Source organism: Tupaia chinensis, unplaced genomic scaffold (assembly GCF_000334495.1).
Source record: "Tupaia chinensis unplaced genomic scaffold, TupChi_1.0 Scaffold000338_1, whole genome shotgun sequence".
NCBI classification, from domain to species: Eukaryota; Metazoa; Chordata; class Mammalia; order Scandentia; family Tupaiidae; genus Tupaia; species Tupaia belangeri.
The window spans coordinates 16,202-35,268 of NW_006159832.1; the positions used below are offsets into that span (position 1 = coordinate 16,202).

The 19,067-nt window shown below is 35.8% G+C and overlaps 2 protein-coding genes across 4 annotated transcripts in view; one reads left to right on the forward strand and one right to left on the reverse strand.

Annotated features, from left to right (window-relative positions):
- LOC102472273 (angiopoietin-2) overlaps window positions 1-5,136 on the forward strand; it is a 21,145-nt gene extending 16,009 nt beyond the window's left edge. The window contains exon 6 of the mRNA XM_006152151.2: window positions 2,957-5,136. Coding sequence (XP_006152213.1) covers window positions 2,957-3,117 — 161 coding nt within the window. The 3' untranslated portion in view covers window positions 3,118-5,136. The remainder of the gene's footprint in view (window positions 1-2,956) is intronic.
- A 1,372-nt stretch (window positions 5,137-6,508) lies between these two features.
- The window catches only part of LOC102473143 (microcephalin), a gene marked incomplete at its 3' end in the record, with an annotated part of 112,273 nt that continues 99,714 nt past the window's right edge, over window positions 6,509-19,067 (reverse strand). For all 3 annotated transcript variants that reach the window (XM_027773311.1, XM_006152152.3, XM_014589199.2), the window contains 1 exon segment: window positions 6,509-6,586. In XM_027773311.1, coding sequence (XP_027629112.1) covers window positions 6,509-6,586 — 78 coding nt within the window.

Below are 19,067 nucleotides of genomic sequence, written 5' to 3' on the forward strand. Positions count from 1 at the left end.
TATGATCCTGGTTGGTTGGAAGGGATGGGGAATCACGGCATGGTAAGATGCTGCTGAGATGTCTTTCCTTCTTCTTAGCTAACTAAATGAAGTTAAAAAAAATTAAAAATAAAAACCATTCTCATAAAAAAAAAAGATGGCTAGGTTAGTATTCAGAAATATTTAAGAGTTCAAGGGTAGAAACTAATCATTAGAAAACATATTCTTTTGATTCTTAATGGTTTAAAAATTGAATGATGGGAATTGGTCAGTGGTGACTGAGACAAGAAAAATGTCTAACAAATACTGGTAGTTCTGGAAAACACTGAACAATTTAAAAGAGCAACAAAAACTCTGCCAATGGTGCAAAATGAATGTAAACAGGAAAACTGGCAGGATTTAATCTGTATAGAACATAAACTATATTAGCAAAATTAATTTATTACTCACCCAGGAAAGCTGAAGGTAAGAGCTATGGTCAAAATATTTTATAAATGTAAGGTACTACATAAAACAAGCAGAAAATTTAAGCTTATAGTTTCTTCATTCTTCAGTTAAGGATTATTTACAATCAAAAGAAGGTTTTATCATGAAAATAATATGAAATTCAGTACCTTTAGATTTCATTTCTTTAATATCAAAAGAATTAGATCTCTTAAAAAAATCAATCATATGGTTCCTGAGGTAACAGAATTACTATTTAGTAATACAAGTCTTCTGTTAGCCATAATTACTTCAGTTAAAAGAAGCCAATGTATTGACTTTATAAAAGGCTGCTTGTGTCTCTCATCCTACTACAATAATACTTATTGAAGCCAAGGAAAAGGGAAAAAGAAGTGGGGGTGCCAAGTATACCTAATTCTTTTCTTCCTGTCATTCCCATACACTAGACTCAGTTCTGTACTTGAGAGGGTGGTTTTCAGACCACCTGTATGTAATGAGCTACTCAAGAGAGTAGGGGAACTGCATAAATAACCAATGAGACAATATATTTATTTATTGAAATCAAGATTTAGGAGCTGAGAATGGAACTGAAAAGAGACTGGGGAGAAGAAAAGCAGCCCAAGAGAGAAGTAGAGTAGTTCAAATTCCAACCAATGGTCTGGACTATCAATAAACTAGCTTAATGAGCAGCTAGATTTTTGCAGGATTTTGGACCCTAAGTTCTGTAGTTAAGTCAGACAACAAACTTCAGAATGGACTAATCTATGGATCTATAATATTCCTGGACATGTGAAGAGTTCTAAATAACACACAGAAACTTATCAAATCTACATTAATCTGAATCAACTCAAGTCATAGAACTGACACCATCAGGAAATCACTTAGGTACCTGGATGAAATAGTTGGTGCTCATAAACTAAAGTACAACATTTTATACATGCATGTGTACATATATATATATATATATATAATTTTTTTATCATAATTTTTAATCTAATAAAATTAGTGTTACAGCTCTTTGAGTATTTGTTCAATAGATTTTCTGTTTTTCAGAACCAGCAGTTAGCGTAATGGCTATGTTGCTGGACTCCCATGTAGTCAAATGCAGTTCGAGTCCTTGACCCGGTGGCTTAAACTCACGCCGGCCCGTGTGTGTGCATGCCCAAGATTCCGAGAGAAGAATGGAGGAGAAAGGATTGCAGCATGGCCATCTCCCCTAGGGGGTGATTTCTGGCTTTCTGTCTCTCTGTTTCTCTCTTTCTGGCAAGCACACACACCCTATAGCAAAAACCTCTCCAAAGAAAAAAAGAGTTTCTGGTTTTTTTTTTTCTGGAAAAAAAATTGTACATAAGGTTAAAACTCCCTACCAAAACCAATCCCTACCTACTGCTTGGAGAACCCCTAAACTGAAGTACATTCATTGTATTTATTTATGTTATGACATATGGTGATATCAACAATAATGGTCATTTCCTGTACTTTATAGTTAATATAAATGGTATATCATACCGCATGTATCCCTCCAACACAATGCTTTTGAAATTTATTCAGATTGACACATGCCATGTATCAAGATCATTTATATTTCTTGCAAAGCCTTGTACTGGTCTGTTCCTGTTTTTGTGACACATCTTGGGGTTAAAGTAATAGTAGGGATCCACTCCTGTACCCTGTTGTGCTGGGCACCACTTCCTTCATGGCTTTGGTATAGTAAACACACTGCTCGAGCTTTAATTCTCCTTAGTCTCTGGAAAATAGAGATTTCCTTTTTATTTAGCTCCACTGAGTACTTAATATTTTGGATTATATTTCAACCCCAAAACCCTTTATTTTAGTAGAGGGAGGGGAGCCATCACATTTCTGAGGTTAGAAAGAAATACAGGCCCTAAAAGAATCACCCTACAGTTCTTCAGAATTGTACTTATCTACACTTCAAATCGTACTGTGTACTTATTGAATCGGGACTGTGAAGGATTCCTGCCTACAGGATGACAGGCCTTTTTACACAGAACAAGAGAAAAGGAGAAAGAGGGTTTGTTAAACATTTGCCAGAATGGAACTATGATTTGAATCAGTATAAAGCTGAAAACTGTATTTCTGTGAATGCAACATAGTCTACATTCATGAACATTTACATATACCTACTTTATTTTTATTTATTTTATTTTTTAATTTGCTATAAAGCAGATATGCTCACTGGGGAGAGACACAGACAGGCAGAGGGAGAAATTGTGAAATCATCTCGAAAGATGGATGGCCACACTATAATCCTTTTTCTTCCATTCTCTTTTCTGGATTTTGGGCATTCATGCACACGTACCCCGCATGCTTAAGTCACTGAGTATGGGACTTGAACTACATAGTTGGTCTTGTGGGATCTAGCAACTTAACCACCAAGCTGCCAACTGGCCCATATGCCTACTTTAATTAAAGGCATGGACTACAACCATTGCTCAGCTGAGTATTTGACCCTTCATGGTGAGAGAGCTGATGTTACCTAGTTGCTAATTTCTTCTGTGTTTTACTTTTGCAGGCTGGTGGTTTGATGCATGTGGTCCTTCCAACCTGAATGGAATGTACTATCCACAAAGGCAGAACACAAATAAATTCAATGGTATTAAGTGGTACTACTGGAAAGGGTCAGGATACTCGCTCAAGGCCACAACCATGATGATCAGACCAGCAGATTTCTAAATGCCTGTGTACATCTGATGAGGAGTATATTGTACTATTTTCAAAGACTTAGTCCCAAAGCATGGAAAGACACTGCTGCACATTGTCTCTTCTTCCACACTGGACTGCTGCTTTTGGGTACTGATGGGATCCATGTGCTCCAGATTAGAGCCCATAAACTTCATCACTTAAGCCTGCATCACTTAATGAACCTAAGCAAAACCCAAAACAAGCAATGTGGGGTTGTGATCTGGCAGACACTTACGTGAAGATGAATTCAAAGTTGAGAATTAGACTGACAATTTACAAACCTTGCTGTCACAACCAAGAATGCTATGTGCGAGTTTATCACTAAATAACTGGAAAACAGAACACTTATGTTATATAGTACAGATAATCTTGGAACTGCATTCTTCTAGGCACTGTTTATAGAGTGTGTAAATATCCATATGTGCTGAATTCAGAATCACTATCACTATTAAAAAGAAGAAAAAATCTTTAAGTCATAAAAATATATCACACATTCAGGGATTTTTCTGAGAAGTGATTACTAGCAGTTTAATATTTGGAAAAAGATAGCACATCCTCCTCCTCCTAGGTGCCTTAAATTTTAATTTGAAGACAGCATATTCACATATATGTTGACAGCTTAAGTTAATGCTTAGATACACAGTTCAAGTTCATATGGTGAAAACTTCCAGGATCTCTGAAATTATCAATAGAAATGTGTGTTATTTCCCTTTATATGAAGATTGTACTATATTTTTCTGCCTGGCTGTTAAATATGAAGGTATTTTTAGTAATTAAATATAACTTATTAGGTAAGATGCTACATTTGAATTTTATGATAATATTTACAATTTTGCTATTTGATTCTGAAACTGATTGTGTCTCAAAACAAGGTTGATTTTTAATGATTAAGAAAATTATACATTTAATTCCATCAGAAAGAGAACTTATTATTTTGTCTCTATTCTAATACAGAAGTCTAATTTCCCTTCTAGTTGAGTATTTTAGAGGACCAGATGACAATTCAATTTGTAGTTTGGAAAGAAACCTTCATTTTAAGTCATCTACAAAGCTATATTTCTCACAACTCACACTCTAAATTTATTTTAGGAAAATAAAATTGTAGTAGTTAAATTTTTTTATGTCCATCAGCAACTTTCAAGAAACCTGAAGTGCAAAAATCATCTAATGTACAGAGACTATATTTAAATGTTTATAGAACATTTTAAGGGCTGGCTCTCTGGCCTACTGGCTAAGGCAGTCAAATCCCACATGGTCAAGCCCCTGTTCAAGTCTCAGACCTGGCAGCTTGAGAAACATGCTGAGTGTGTGTGTGTACATGCATGAATAAAATCCTGAAGGGAGAGAGAGATGAACTGGAAGGGATCCTGGCAAGATCATTCCCATGCAGAGACTTCCTCCCCTTTCCTCTTTCTCTGTCTCTGGCTAGCAACATGCCCTCTGGCAAAAATTAAAAAAAAAAAATAGAAAGAAAAAAATTTGAGAACACAGCTTTGCTCTCTGGGTTATAAAACTTTAAACTCCTAGAATTTTAACTCATTTTGAAGGTCTCAATGTATAATTAATACTAATGAGCATTTGTACAATGCTTTATAATTTTGAAGAAATTCCTCATATATTCCTTTTTGGGTCATTCACTTATAAATTTAGAGTTCAGTTTGCAACCAGCATTTACTATATGTCTGTCTTTATCTTACACTATTAATGCTACTACCTTTTCCTTACTGTATTTTTCTTATCTAATTTATTTTACCCCTCTTTCCTCTACCTTAGTTTAAGAACACTTATGTGTGGCTACACATTCTGAGTCAATTTATAGACTCGGGAAAAATCAAGGCATTCTATTTTTATTTCCACCATGCTTCACTTTTCCAACAACTGTTTTACTCAGTAAAGAATCTCCCTACTTAGAATTATTTTTATTATTACATTTAAGAAGGTTTTATAAATTCTACAAATCCAGTAGTTTTGTGCCAGGTTTAAAAACATTTTAGGGACCAGCAGTTAGCATAATGGCTATGTTGCTGAATTCCCATGTAGTTGACCGCAGTTCGAATACCGGACCTGGTGGCTTAAACTCATGCTGGGTGTGTGTGCATGCGTGCCCAAGATCCCGAGAAGAGAATGCAGGAGAAGGGATTGCGGTGTGGCCATCCCCCTGGGGGGTGATTTCCTGCTTTCTGTCTCTCTGTCTCTCTCTGTCTTTCTGGCAAGTGCATGTGCCCTATAGCAAAAACCTCTCCGAAAAAAGAAAAAAAAAATACACAGCTTCAAAAAACAATAGTAAGTTTCTATGATAGCTCAATAATCTCAATGACAGATACCAAGTTGAGAAAATGATAATATAGCACAACATAATCTATATCAATATCACGTGTAGGCAGGTAAAATGAATTTAAAAGACAAATTTTCATTATATCATTCAGAGTTATATATGAATCTCTTATACAGAGAATAGGGAGAATTTATATTTTTACTTTGATTTCAAACACAGCATCTCAAATAGTCTTGCTGACAGGAATTTTTTCTCTTTTTTAAAAAAATTGTTAAAGTTGAAAGGAAATCAAAACAGTAATCTTAAAAATGAAAACAGAAATAGAAAAAAATCTCTCCAAAAGAAGAAAAAAAAATGAAAACAAAAATAACCCAAAAACCTAGATAACTATAGTAATTAGAGTTCAACTCCCTGTTATGCTATAATCATATGACCTATTTAAATAATTAAATAATAAGACTGCTTACAGATAAAAATCACCATTTATATTTTAGGTATTAATCTTTTGAAAAGTAAACTTTCACAAACCAGTTAACATTTTTGAAAATGAAAATCAATTTCTTCATAATCCTGATTCCAACTCAACTTAAATTATTCAGCTATTACTTAATCTTTTATAAAATTAGAACCTAGAACTTTTCCATTTATAAAATATTTAAAAGTCAGTAAAGTTGAAGTATGGTTTAGACAAACACCAAAATGTTAATACATCATAATGCTAGCAAGGCATAATTTTTATACCTATCAGTTCTATCTCTATCAACAGTAAAAATAGCAGTTTTTAAAAAGTATTACGTAATATATAGTACTACCTCCCTTCTGAACCTAATCTTTCTACATTTTTGTTTTTGTTTTTCTCAATCCTAAAGACTATTTTAATTAAGATTTTTTGAGATTCTTTACTACTTTTTGCAGAATGTTTTCACAGTCTCACATCTGTTTTCCCAAATAAATAGAAAAAAGGTGCTAAATTCTATGAATACGTCTTTTTGGTTACGGGTGTAATTTTTAATGACCTGATAAAAACTCAATTCTATTCCCATACTTACAATGGTTTCCTGAAAATACCAAATTGCATTTATTATCACAAAACAACATCTGACTTACAGGAGCTGCAGGGAAGTGGTTAGAAAGTTCAAACGGCTCTTCAGAAATCCAATGACCCATTTCGAGAGACCATAGTACCTAGAAGTGGTACAAGAAAACAGGACATTTATTACAGATTTATCAGGTAATTAGTGGGCAATAAACCAAGAGTCATTCTGAAGATATAGCCAAAACAAAACAAAAACCCCAGTAATGATAAACTCCATAGATCTGAAACAGATGTGTTCTTAAACACCAAAGTGCCTTTAGAATCTTCATGTTGCATAAGTGTCATGAATATTAATAAATACTTAGTTTAAAAAAAGCCTCATCATGGGGCCAGAAGGTGACGTGGTGGTTAAGGTGCTGGACGCCCACATGGCTGAGACCTGGTGGTTTTCTTTCTTCCTTTCTTTCTCTCTCTCTCTATGTCTCTCTGGTCAAATTAAAATAAATAAAGGAAAGAAGTTAAATAAAATTTAATAAATATTTTAAAAAGCCTCATGATGACTAGGAACCTGAGTTATTATTCTAGTAAGGCTAAATATTTAATCATCTGGTTTTTAAACATATAAAACACTATATATGTATATTTAAAATGTCAAGTTTCTAATTTATGGAGTCAATAATAAATAATCCTTCATAAACATTCCTGCAGTCTATTAGTTAAAAAAAAAATTAGGAAAAGATCATAAACTTAAATTCAAAATGCAATTCTTTTGGTTTATAACTTTATTTCTAGCACTGGTTAATATTTTCAAAGTCCTCCAGAATATATCTGAAAACCCATCCCAGATTTTGGAAGAATAACATGTCTCATACACCTATTTTATTATTATTATTAATAGTAGTAATAGTAAAATATCTCAGAAATAAGCTCTCACTATCACTAGCATCATTATATTATTATTATTTGAATCCGTGCATTTTGAAATATCAATGTTTTCACTTTTATTCAATAATGTTTGAGATTCTGCAATGATCTCTTCTGTATGACCAAAACTTCCTGAAAGTCTGTCAATACACCAGTAAAATTTTATAGCTGACATAACCAGACTAGGGCCAGCGGGTGGCATGGTGGTTGAGGTGGTTGGAGTCCCCATGGCTGACTGTGCATCTGAGTCCCAAACACTGCTTGAAAAATATGCCAGGCACATGTGAATGCATAGGTAGGATCCCCTGGGGAAAATGGAGGAGAAGGGATTGTGCTGTGGCCATCCCCTCTGGAGGAGTCATTTCTCACTTTCTCTGTCTCTCTTTTTCTGTTTCTCTCTGGCAAGTGCATGCACCCTATAGCAAAACTAAAACCAAAAACAAAAACAAACTGAATTACATATTTAAAGTTTTTTTTTTCTTAAATTCACAATATTATTTCTTTCTTTTAGGGCACGTGTGCTTGCCAGAGAGAGAGAGAGACAGATAGAGATACAGAAAGCGAGAAATCACCCCTCGGGGGGATGGCCACGCTGCAATCCCTTCTCCTCCATTCTCCTCTCAGGACGTTGGGCACGCACGCACATGCGCCAGGCGTGAGTTTAAGCCACCGGGTCCAGGACTTGAACCACAGTTGACTACATGGGAGTCCAGCGACATAGCCATTACACTAACTGCTGGTCCCAACACAATATTATTTCTTATATTAAGTGAATCTATTATTTTCCTAGAGTGGTTATCTAAAGTGTAAAGCTTACATTCCTTTTGCTGACTAACCTGTAATAAAGCCTAAGTCTTCCTTTTTCATAGTTTCTAATATTTAGAGCCATGTACAGCATATCAGCCTTAAACATTTCTTTCCTTATATATTAATGTTAGTATATACCTGACATGAGACAGTCGTATTTTTTTTTTCCTAATAAAAAGTGAGCAAGATAGTGGACTAAATAAAGGCAAGAACAGAAAGTAAAATCTGAACTACAATTCTTAGAACAGATCTGCTTCTTATTTTAAATGGATATGTTTTTCTTCAACAACTATTTCTTTCTGCTCACTGTGTGTTATCTGTGCACAACTTATTAGAGCCCATCATTAACAAGAACCCAAATTGGACCTGGAATCATAGTGTGAAACCTAGAGGAGTCACTTCTCCAATGTGGGAGACACAAAATGATGGTTTCTCTTGAAGGGTGTGATGGGAACCTTGAGGAGAGAGCAAATTAACTCATTCTAAGGTCATCAAGAAAAGGTCCACACAGTTAAGCTGATATTTTAAGCTGGGTCTTAAATGGTGATTAATAGTTCATCAGACAAAAAGAGACATTACAAAGTAGAGAGGACATAGCTAAAAAGGGCTCTGAAAGAGTTGTGCCCAAGATGCTAAAATGGGAATGGAGTATAATGTAAGAAGTTAGGTTTCTACTAGAGAGAGAGAATAGCAAGCCATATTCCCAGGAACCCTATCTAGCATAGCTATTTAAACAATTAGATCTTTGTACTTAAGAACATTCTATTATTTTCCCCTAATTTTTATTGCCTAAAGACTATTACTCCACCCCCAAAGAATTACTTTAATAAGTTCAATTAAATAAGGTATTAGATGGGACCACAGAAGGTGTGATGGTTATGTCACTGGACTTTCACATAGGCAACTGCAGATTGAGTCCTGGAACCAGAGGCTTGAAACTCACACAGAGTGCGTGTGCATGCATGCCCAAAATCCTAAGGATAATGGAGAAGAAGGGATTGCGGCATGGCCACCCCCACCCCCCGGGGTGATCTCTCACTTTCTGTCTCTCTATGTCTCTCTAGCAAGTGCCCATGTTATATAGCAAAAATCTCTCAAAAAAAAAAAAAAACCATAAAGATATCAGAAAAATCAGTAACCCTACACTGAAATCATGTTTCTTTCAGTTCTTTATGGGTAGTTAAAGATATTTAAGTGGCAAAATATTTACCTTTTTAAAATTGGTCAATGTATGCTATCATTCATATGTCATGAATACATGTGATTCCCTACAAACACATAATTAGTCCAGGGGAAAAATGTAAAAAGTTTCAAAATCAAGTTCATTTCAGATATGAAGCAATGTAAATGAATATTATAGTAAGAAACACAACATACAAATGAGAGAAGCCAGGAAACCTAGTCTTAAAAATGTATGTGACATTTGAATTCAGATATAATCCACATTAAAATGTCCACTTAATTTAAACAGTTTTGGGGCCAGCGGGTGGAATGGTGGTTAAGACTGATGGACTCCCACATGGCCGACTGCAGTTTGAGACCTAGCGGCTTGCTTTCTCACTTTCTCTATCTTTCTCTCTCTGTCCCTCTCTGGTCAAATTAAAATAAGAAAGAAAGAAAGAAAGAAAGAAAGAAAGAAAGAAAGAAAGAAAGAAAGAAAGAAAGAAAGAAAGAAAGAAAGAAAGAGGAAGAGAAAGAAAGAGGAAGAGAAAGAAAGAGGAAGAGAAAGAAAGAAGGTTAAATAAAATGATTCTTTAAAAAAATGTAAACAACCTCATGGAGAAAACTTATGTTCTGCGAATTTGTCCCTTTCTGAATATCATGAAAATAAAACTATAAGGTAGCTAAAGTAGAAGTCTGGCAAGTAAATGCACACACACACACACACACACACACACACACACACCAGGACTTAATATTATACAGAGGTAGCATAAAACACTAATTTGATTGTACTAAAACTATCAAGTAGAAAATACAGTATAAACTTTATGTTTTAGTACTTTTTTTTTTTTTTTTTGGAGAGGTTTTCGCTAGAGGGCGCTCACCAGACAGACAGAGACAGAGAGATAGAAAGCGAGAAATCGCCCCCCAGGGGGGATGGCCACGCCGCAATCCCTTCTCCTCCATTCTCCTCTTGGGATCTTGGGCACGCACACATATGCGCCTGGCGTAAGTTTTAAGCCACCGGGTCCGGGACGTGAACTGTGGTCGACTACGTGGGAGTCCAGCAACATAGCCAACTGTTGGTTCCAATGTTTTAGTACTTTTGTTAGCCAAATTTATCTTTACCTCCAAAGAATGTTCAAAATAGGGAAAATTTATTTTTCGAGATTACAGGTAATGTTATAAGTGAACTTAAAAGGCTGATCTGAAACAGTTTCCATTAAATTTTTCCAATTAAATACTTGCTAAAACAAAAGAAATTGAGGAGTTAAAAAAAAAAAAGAAAAGAAAAAGAACAGGGTTGCATAAATGCAGAGAATCAAATCTTATGTTAAAGGTTATTTCAGCATATTGCAACAGAATTACAGTATCTTGTATGGAACACATTACATAATGAAAATGGGGGCTTTAACATTTAAAAATTATTATTCCTAAGGGCCATCCTGTAGCATGGTGTTTGCGGGAGCTAGATACCACAGGGCAAACTGCCTGATTTGAATTCCAGACTAAAAATCATGCCAGGTGCATGTGCGATTTCCCAGAACCCTGAAAAAAAGAGAAATGTAGAAAGGACTGATTGTGGTGTGACCAATCCTCTCATTGATTGTGGTGTGATCAATCCTTTCTCCCTCTTCTTTTCCCTCTCTGTCTCTCTCTCTAGTGAGTGATAGATAAAATAATCACTGATAAAATATTATCTTATTGATGAAACTTAACCACGAACCATATTTTTGCTGTATTTTTCTCCTTTATTTACTTTATTTCTTTTCATGAGTTGTAGAGAACGAAAGTGAGTATGGGAAAAAGAGACAGGCAACTATGACAGGGTCAGTCATGCTGTGATTAACACGTCAGTACCCCAGTCAACCAGTATCACCAGTGCACATAAACCTGCATGTTTTTAGGATGACCTGGGATCCAAATCTAACTGGCCACGTGGATCTAACATTGCAGAGCACCACCCCACCACAATTGGACCTATTACTAGATTAATATGGCTGAAGAGACAACTTTCTACAATATAGGTCTGATTATGCAGTTATTTCTATACTTGGCAAAATATAAGTGGCCGTTTCTCATTTTACAAACATTTTATCATCCTACTTGGACAACATGAGGCAATGGAACTACAGTGACTCCAAGTCAGAAAATGGCACTGTGGTTAAATATAAGTGAAAAATAGTATTGGATACAAAAAAAAGATGTTGATTTATGGTTAAACAGCAAAATGACTGTATATTTATCTCCACCACCTTCCAACACTCAACCAAAATGATGAAATTTTTAAAAAATGGAAAAAGTATCCACTGTAGGTCAAATATAAAACATTTTGGAAGCTGTGAGTGTTAGAAGGTAGGAGATGCTGTTCCGTCTGTGCTGATGTGGTTCTGCCCCTCACCAAGCTGGGAGCAACAGGTAAGCAGGCTACCCGGCCTGAGCTGATGAGTAAGTCCAGCCTACTGTTGGAGTCAGGCTGTTCCAGCCCATGTGCTGTACAATATGCAGCATGCGAATTGGACTATCACCTTAAATTCTACCTGTCTGGCCTAGCCTCTGACCACAATGGGACGAACAGAGAGGTGTGGGTATACAGGAACCAAACACCTGAAAACAGTGAAATTTTGGAGCAATTATCTCTCCACCACCCCACTCTCAGCAGTAAAAGGAGAGAAGGTCCCCGCTGAAAACCTGAACCCAAAACTCCCACTGTGTGTTCTCTGCTCCCACCATAGTGGAGAGAAATTGGCACAGAGCTTACTCTTACCATAGGGAAGCGTATAAGCACACAGCTCCTTCAAAAAAATAGGAAGAAGTGAGTTTATCACTAGATGACTAAAAATCAAAACAGAGAACCAGGAAATACCTCTCCCACAAAGAAACATAATAACTCCTCACCAACAGTGGATGAAACACAAGAGATCACAAAATGTCAGAAAAAAGAATTTGGAATATTCATTGTAACAAAATTTAATTGGATGCAAAAGAAAGCAGACAACCAATTCCAGAAAATGAGGAAATCCTTTCATGACCCAAAGAAGGAACTCCATAAAGAAAGACACTGTGGAAAAGAATAAATCAGTGTTGATTATGGAGCTCTCCAGAATCTCTGGAGATAACAAATATGATGCAGTAAAATAAAATTTTTCTTGAAAGTATCAACAGCAGATTAGATATTCAGAAGAAAATCTCTGACCCTGAAGACAAAACCTCCAATTTAGTTCAAACAACCAAAAAGAATGGAAAAAATAACAATTAAAAATGAGAACAACATGCAGAAGATCCTAGATACCATTAAATAGCCAAAGAGCTGCATAAGTATTCCAGAAGGCAGAGACAGGTAAAGGTATAGAGAATTACTTTCATGCAAAATTAGCTGAAAATTCTCCAAATCTAGATAGGCATATGAGACATTCAAATCCAGGAAACACAAACAATACCTAATAGATTTAACATAAGATGATTTTCTCCATGGCATATCAAGCAAAATTGGTAAAAATCAAAGACAAAGACAAATAATTTAAAAATGGAATTGTGTTTTCTTCTTTGGCTAGTTTTTAGAAATTTTTGCTATACAGCGCATGTACTCACTGGAGAGACAGAGACAGAAAGTGAGAAATCACCCTTGGGGAGAATGGTCACACAGCAACCCCTACTCCTCCATTTTCCTCTTGGGATTTTGGGCACACATGCACACATGCTGGTATGATTTTCAAGCCACAGAATCTGGGACTCAAACTGTGGTTGACCACATGGGAGTCCAGTGCCTTAACCATTATACCACCTGCTGGCCCCTCTTTTAGCTATTGTTAAAGACTCTCATTCTTTTAGGGCAGTGTTAAGTTCACAGCAAAATTAAGAGGAAGTCAAAGAGATTTTTCTGTATGTTCCCTGCCTCCAAATATACATAGCCTTCCCATTATCAACATACCCCACTAGGGTGATGCATGGGATACAACTGGTGGGTCTGCACTAACATTGTCATTATCATCTAAGATACACATTTAACATTAGCTTTGTTTTGATTTGTTCTCTGTAAGTAGAAAAGTATATACTGTACTGTTAACTAGTACCGGTGCTGGCTAGTGGTCATGGTGCTTCTTATTGTTTTAACCTTCTATTCCACAAAGAATAATTAGGAAATTCTGATTGAGCAAAGGATTATAGCCCAAGAACAGTAAATGCCACCAGGACTATCAAATTAGTTTTTGTAACATTCATCTAATTTCTTAACTGCCTCACAGACTTTCTTCACCTGTCTATAAAAAATTAATTTATTTCTAAATTATTTTAAAAGCAATAACACTAAAAAGGCACCCTTAATTTCTGACTTAATTTCTGACTTCTCACAACAAATAATATATGTGTGTGTGTGTGTGTATATATAATATATATATATATATTAGATTTAACTCATGGAAATTTAATTTCTAACAGTTCAAAGGTAAACTTCATATCTACTTTATCAGTAAATAAAGTAGACAAATCTCTATGCAAACCCTGCTTTAATCATTGAAATGTGATTGGCATATCTTTGTCACCAACTATCCTACCTGTCTTTTCCCAACTGTCATTAAAATATTGGTTGTCCAAAATCCTGAGAGGAGAATGGAGGAGAAGGAATTGTGGCATAGCCATTCCCCTAGAGGGTGTTTTCTCACTTTCCCTGTCTCTGTCTTTTTCTCTCTTTGGTGAGTACATGAGTTTTAAGGCAAAAAGCTAAAAAAAAAAAAAAAAAAAAAAAAGAAAAAGAAAAAAATGGGGATAAGAGTTTAGAGAGAGAGCCACAGAAGGACAGGACAGAGAAAGGACAGGACAGAGAAACAAGAGAGGGACCTTGTTGCAACCATGTCCTCTTAGGGGGTACCTTCTCCTCTGTCTGTCTCTCTCTGGCAGCTCACATACCATCTGACAATTAGGAAAATTAAAAAAAAAAAAAGAAAAAGAAAAAGAAAAAAATGGTGATAAGAGTTTATAGAAGAGGTAAAGAAACATATTCAGCACAGGCAAAGTTCTTTATTATAAAAGTAACAAAAGTATCATTGTTCATTTTTTTTAATCATTTTAAGCTAACAAAATTATAGATATCAAATTGCAACTATTTTTTCATCAGCAGTTATAGGTTCTTTGCTTCATTTAGTAGGTTAATTTTCTCAAACAATAAAATTTAAGAAACTTTGCTAGTATGTACAGTTTTCATTTTTTCTTCCTAGAGAAAAAAATATTTATGATTGTTCTATAACTATATTATATAATTAGGGACCAGCAGATACCAAAACAAAATGGTCACATTGCTGAACTCCTGTGTAGTCAACCATGGTTCGTGTCCCAGATTTGGTGGCTTAAAACTCTCACTGGGCATGGGTGCGTGTGTGCCCAAGATCCTGAGAGGAGAATGGAGGATAAGGGATTATGGCATGACCATCCCCCTTTGGTGGTGATTTCTCACTTTCTGTCTCTCTGTCTCTTAGACGAGCGCACCTGCACTATAGCAAAAATCTCTTAAAAAAAAAAAAAAAAGTACAGAGCCCCAGGAACTGGATTTAAATCATCTCCTAATAGACTGTGAGAAGGGGCAAGTTAGTTACATTTTATGTAACATGAATATGTTATACATCATTATAAACCATAAATATATCCATATAGTTAATGAAATATGTGTCAATGAAGTTATTTCTAGGTTATACTAAACTCCAAGAGAAAAAATTGAGGATGTCAATGGCATAGTTTTTAATGAAAAAAAAAAAAAAATAACAACGCCAAAGGCCCAGTAGATGGCATAATGGTTACATAGCTGGATTCTATGTAGTTGACCACGGTTTGAGTCCTAGACTTGGAGGCTTAAAACTCATGCTAGGTGTATGTGCATGCGTGCCCAAAATCTTGAGGAGAATGGAAGAGAAGGGATTGTGGTGTGGCCCTTACACCTGGGGGGTGATTTCTCACTGTCTGTCTCTCTGTCTCTCTCTGTCTCTCTGGTGAGTACATGCATCCTATGTGAAAAAATTTCTCTAAATAATAATAATAATAATGCCCTTAAGTCCCAAGCACTTCTGAGTCACGAAATAGAGGAAGTCTAGTTTTCCAGAGAGATGGCCTGAACTGGCAAAGTTTCAAGCCAATATTATTTGTTCCAAAATAAGCCATTCTTCTGTATTTCTAACACTTTGTGTAACATCAAGAAATAATTCCTATAATTCTTATGAAGTTTTTTTAAACATGTAAACTTACTCAGTAGATATAATGCCTATCTTTTTTTTGGAGAGATTTCTGCTCTAGGGCGTGTGCGCTCACCAGAAAGACAGAGATAGAGGAACAGAAAGCGAGAAATCACCCCCTGGGGGGAGGGCCACACGGCAATCCCTTCTCCTCCATTCTCCTCTTGGGATTTTGGGCACGCATCCACACGCGCCCAGTGTGAGTTGAAGACACAGGGTCTGGAACTTGAACCACGGTTGACTACATGGGAGTCCAGTGACGTAGCCATTACACCAACTGTTGGTCCTTATATAATTGTCTATCTTAATGAAGCAATTTTTCTTAAATGACTTTTAAAAATTGAGATAAAATTTATGTAAGGTACAATTAAACATCCTGATATATACAGTTTGGTGGCACTGAGTATATTCTTGATGTTGTGTAACCACCACCTCTTTCAGTTTGGAAGCTTTTTCACAGTCCCAGGAAAACATCTTGTACCCATTAAGTAATCACTCCTTTTTCTCCCCTCTACTCTATGTCCTGGTAGAATCAGCTTTCTGTGTCTACAGACTTACTTATTCTGGGTATATTGTCTAAAGTGAATTATACAGGTGACCTTTTGTATCTGGTTTAATGTTCTTAAGGATGTTAATGTCTGTATCTAGCATAATGTTTTTAAGGATCAACCAAATTATGATTTTAATTAAGGTTAATGATACGTGTCAAAAAATCTTACATTTACTAAGTGTTTTATTTAATGATCTTTCCAACCTTTCATACATAAGGAAACTGAGATGTGGAGAGTTTACTCAAGATCACACAGCTAGTAAACGGCAAAGTTTGCATTCAAATCCTACGTTTCACTATTAATCTTTAAAAACAGATAGGATGGTGGATAATCATGGAATGACTATATGACTATAAAAGGCTATAGAAGATAAAAATATTCTCTAGGAGTCAGCAAGTGGCATAATGGTTAAGGCATTGGACTCCTACATGGTTGACTGTGGTTTGGGTCCTAGACCTGGCGGGCTGAAACTCATACTGGGCACATGTGGATGCATACCCAAAATCCCAAGAGAAGAATGGAGGAGAAGGGAATGCAGTGTAATCATACCCCCCAGGGGGATGATTTCTCACTTTCTTGCTCTCTATCTCTCTCTGTGTCTTCAGTGAGAGCACATGCTCTATGGCAAAAATCTCTTCCCCCTGCCCCCCCCCCCAAATACATATGTAATACATATATATTCTGTAGGCTAACTTTGGAAGTCAGTGCTAGGAAGAATATGAGTTATGGGTTGAGGAAGTGCTAAATTCAAACTCCGAATTTACCATTATCAAGCACTATGCTTGTGAGCAATTTACAGAAGTGTTCAAGCCAGTCTCCACAGAGGATTACTGTATTGCCTGATTTAGCATATGCATATTACCTGACAAACAGTACTGTGTGTTTAAGGTTTTTCTTGTGGACTAGTATTATCTAGTAACAGCCCCATCACTTCCCCCAATTGTGTCTGGCTGGTCCTCCAGCTCCTTCCAATCCAATGTGTGGTCACAGAACCAATGTGGACATCATCGTGGTTGTAGCAAATGAACTGGCTCAGGACCCAGGCTTATTAAACTAGAATCTGTATTTGAAAAAGATCCCCTCCCTCCTCCACCAAGGTAGTTCACGTTATTAATGTTGTAAAATCATTGCTATACCTGTCTCATTAAACTAAAAGAAACTAAAAATTTAACACAACCTATCTAACTAAGACAAAGGAGGTAACTAATATAGTACTAAAAACAAATAATTAAGAACTCATTTCTCTTTTAAAAAAGACATTAAAAAAGACTAAATACTAGATGGTAGGAAGAAAAACAAGCCACACACTGATATATGTTTAAATATTCTTACAGTAAAGTTCAGCTCTACTGTACACAGGCACTTAAGTCAAATTTATTCTGCTTGTATTTTACCCAATCTTTTACAGTGCCCAAAAATGAAAATGAATTATTCTCAGATCTTAAGACTTAACTGCTCAGTAATAGTCACTTTTTAAATATTGCTAGGCAATGACCAGGGTGACCCTGCATTTCACCACTGTACTTCATTGTGAAGTCCAAACATCTTTATAAATAACACAAGTGCGTACTTTTCTTATCAAAATGAAAACAAAGAAATAAATATAACAAATTCCAATGTAAGTAAAATAAATAGGAGAAACATCACTTCATTGTATGAAAACAAAGTAGTTATTATTATTACCAACACAGGCAATAAGCCAAATATTATGGCTACCACGAGGAATCACTGTTTTTATGTTGTTCTTCTTCTTTCCATGAATTTGAATTACAAAGATTTTTTTTCTTAAATGAACATCAGGTCATCTTATTTTAATGAATTTTAAGAAGAAACATGCTAACTACATGGATAGTTTTGTAATGTAGAATGATGTACATTGTTTTTATATGACATTTAAAATGAATCAGAATCAAGAAAAAAGTCTGAGATTTTAAAAAGAAATAACAAGTCATCACTTTTTTTTTTCATTCAAAAAATAAGTAACTGAGTTCCATGTCTCATTCTAAGTTCTAAGGCCATACAAGTAAGCATAGTCTCTGTCATCAAGGGGCTTGAAATTGTTAAATAACCAGTGTTTACTAAAGAGGTTCTGCTTGAGTCTTTTGAAACATTCTTCCTTGTGTCAAGGAGAATATGGCTGAGTCTAAGTTATACTATCAAAAATGAAGTTTATAATTTAACAATGAAAATAAATGGCCTACTATTAATATAATAGTGTATACAGAATATTAGAAGCACTTAAAAAGGAAAAAAAAATGGGGGCCAGCAGGTGGTTAAGGTGCTGGATTCCCAGTGGGTTGATCATGGTTCAAATCCCAGACTCAGCACCTTGAAAATCACGCCAGGTGGATTTGTGTGTGTGCCTCGAATCCCAGGAGAAGAACAGAGGAAAGGGGACTGTGGTATGGCCATCCCTCCTGCAGGGTGACTTCTCACTTTAGCTTTTTTTTATCTGTCTTTGTCTGGCAAGCACACACACTCTATGGCAAACAATTGAACCAACAAAACAAAACTCTGAATGATAGCATGTATTTTTGTACTATTTTTTTTTCTCATTTTGTTGTTAACCAACAAAACCAAAGTAAAAAAGAATTACAGTGTTCAGTGGAGATGTCTCTCTATTCACCTAATGGCACTATCCAATGGTATGCCAATGACATGTAGTATAGCGAATCATAGGCAATCTAGATAGGAAGAGTAAGACCATGTAAGGTAAAAAGCACTTCATTCTGCCCAAACTTCTGTACAGTCATGACTAGCAATCATAAAATGGTACCTGCATGTCAAAGCAAAAGTCTCTGCTTCCCTGGGAGCCAGAAAACACATGGCTTACTGGAGAATCCTGGCCCTGGAAGCTTGAAAAACATGCCAAGAGTGTGTGCATGTGTGCCCTGAAGGGATGGAGAAATGGAAGACAAGGATTGAGGTATGGCCATTTTCCTCTGGGGTACTTCTTCTCCTCTCTC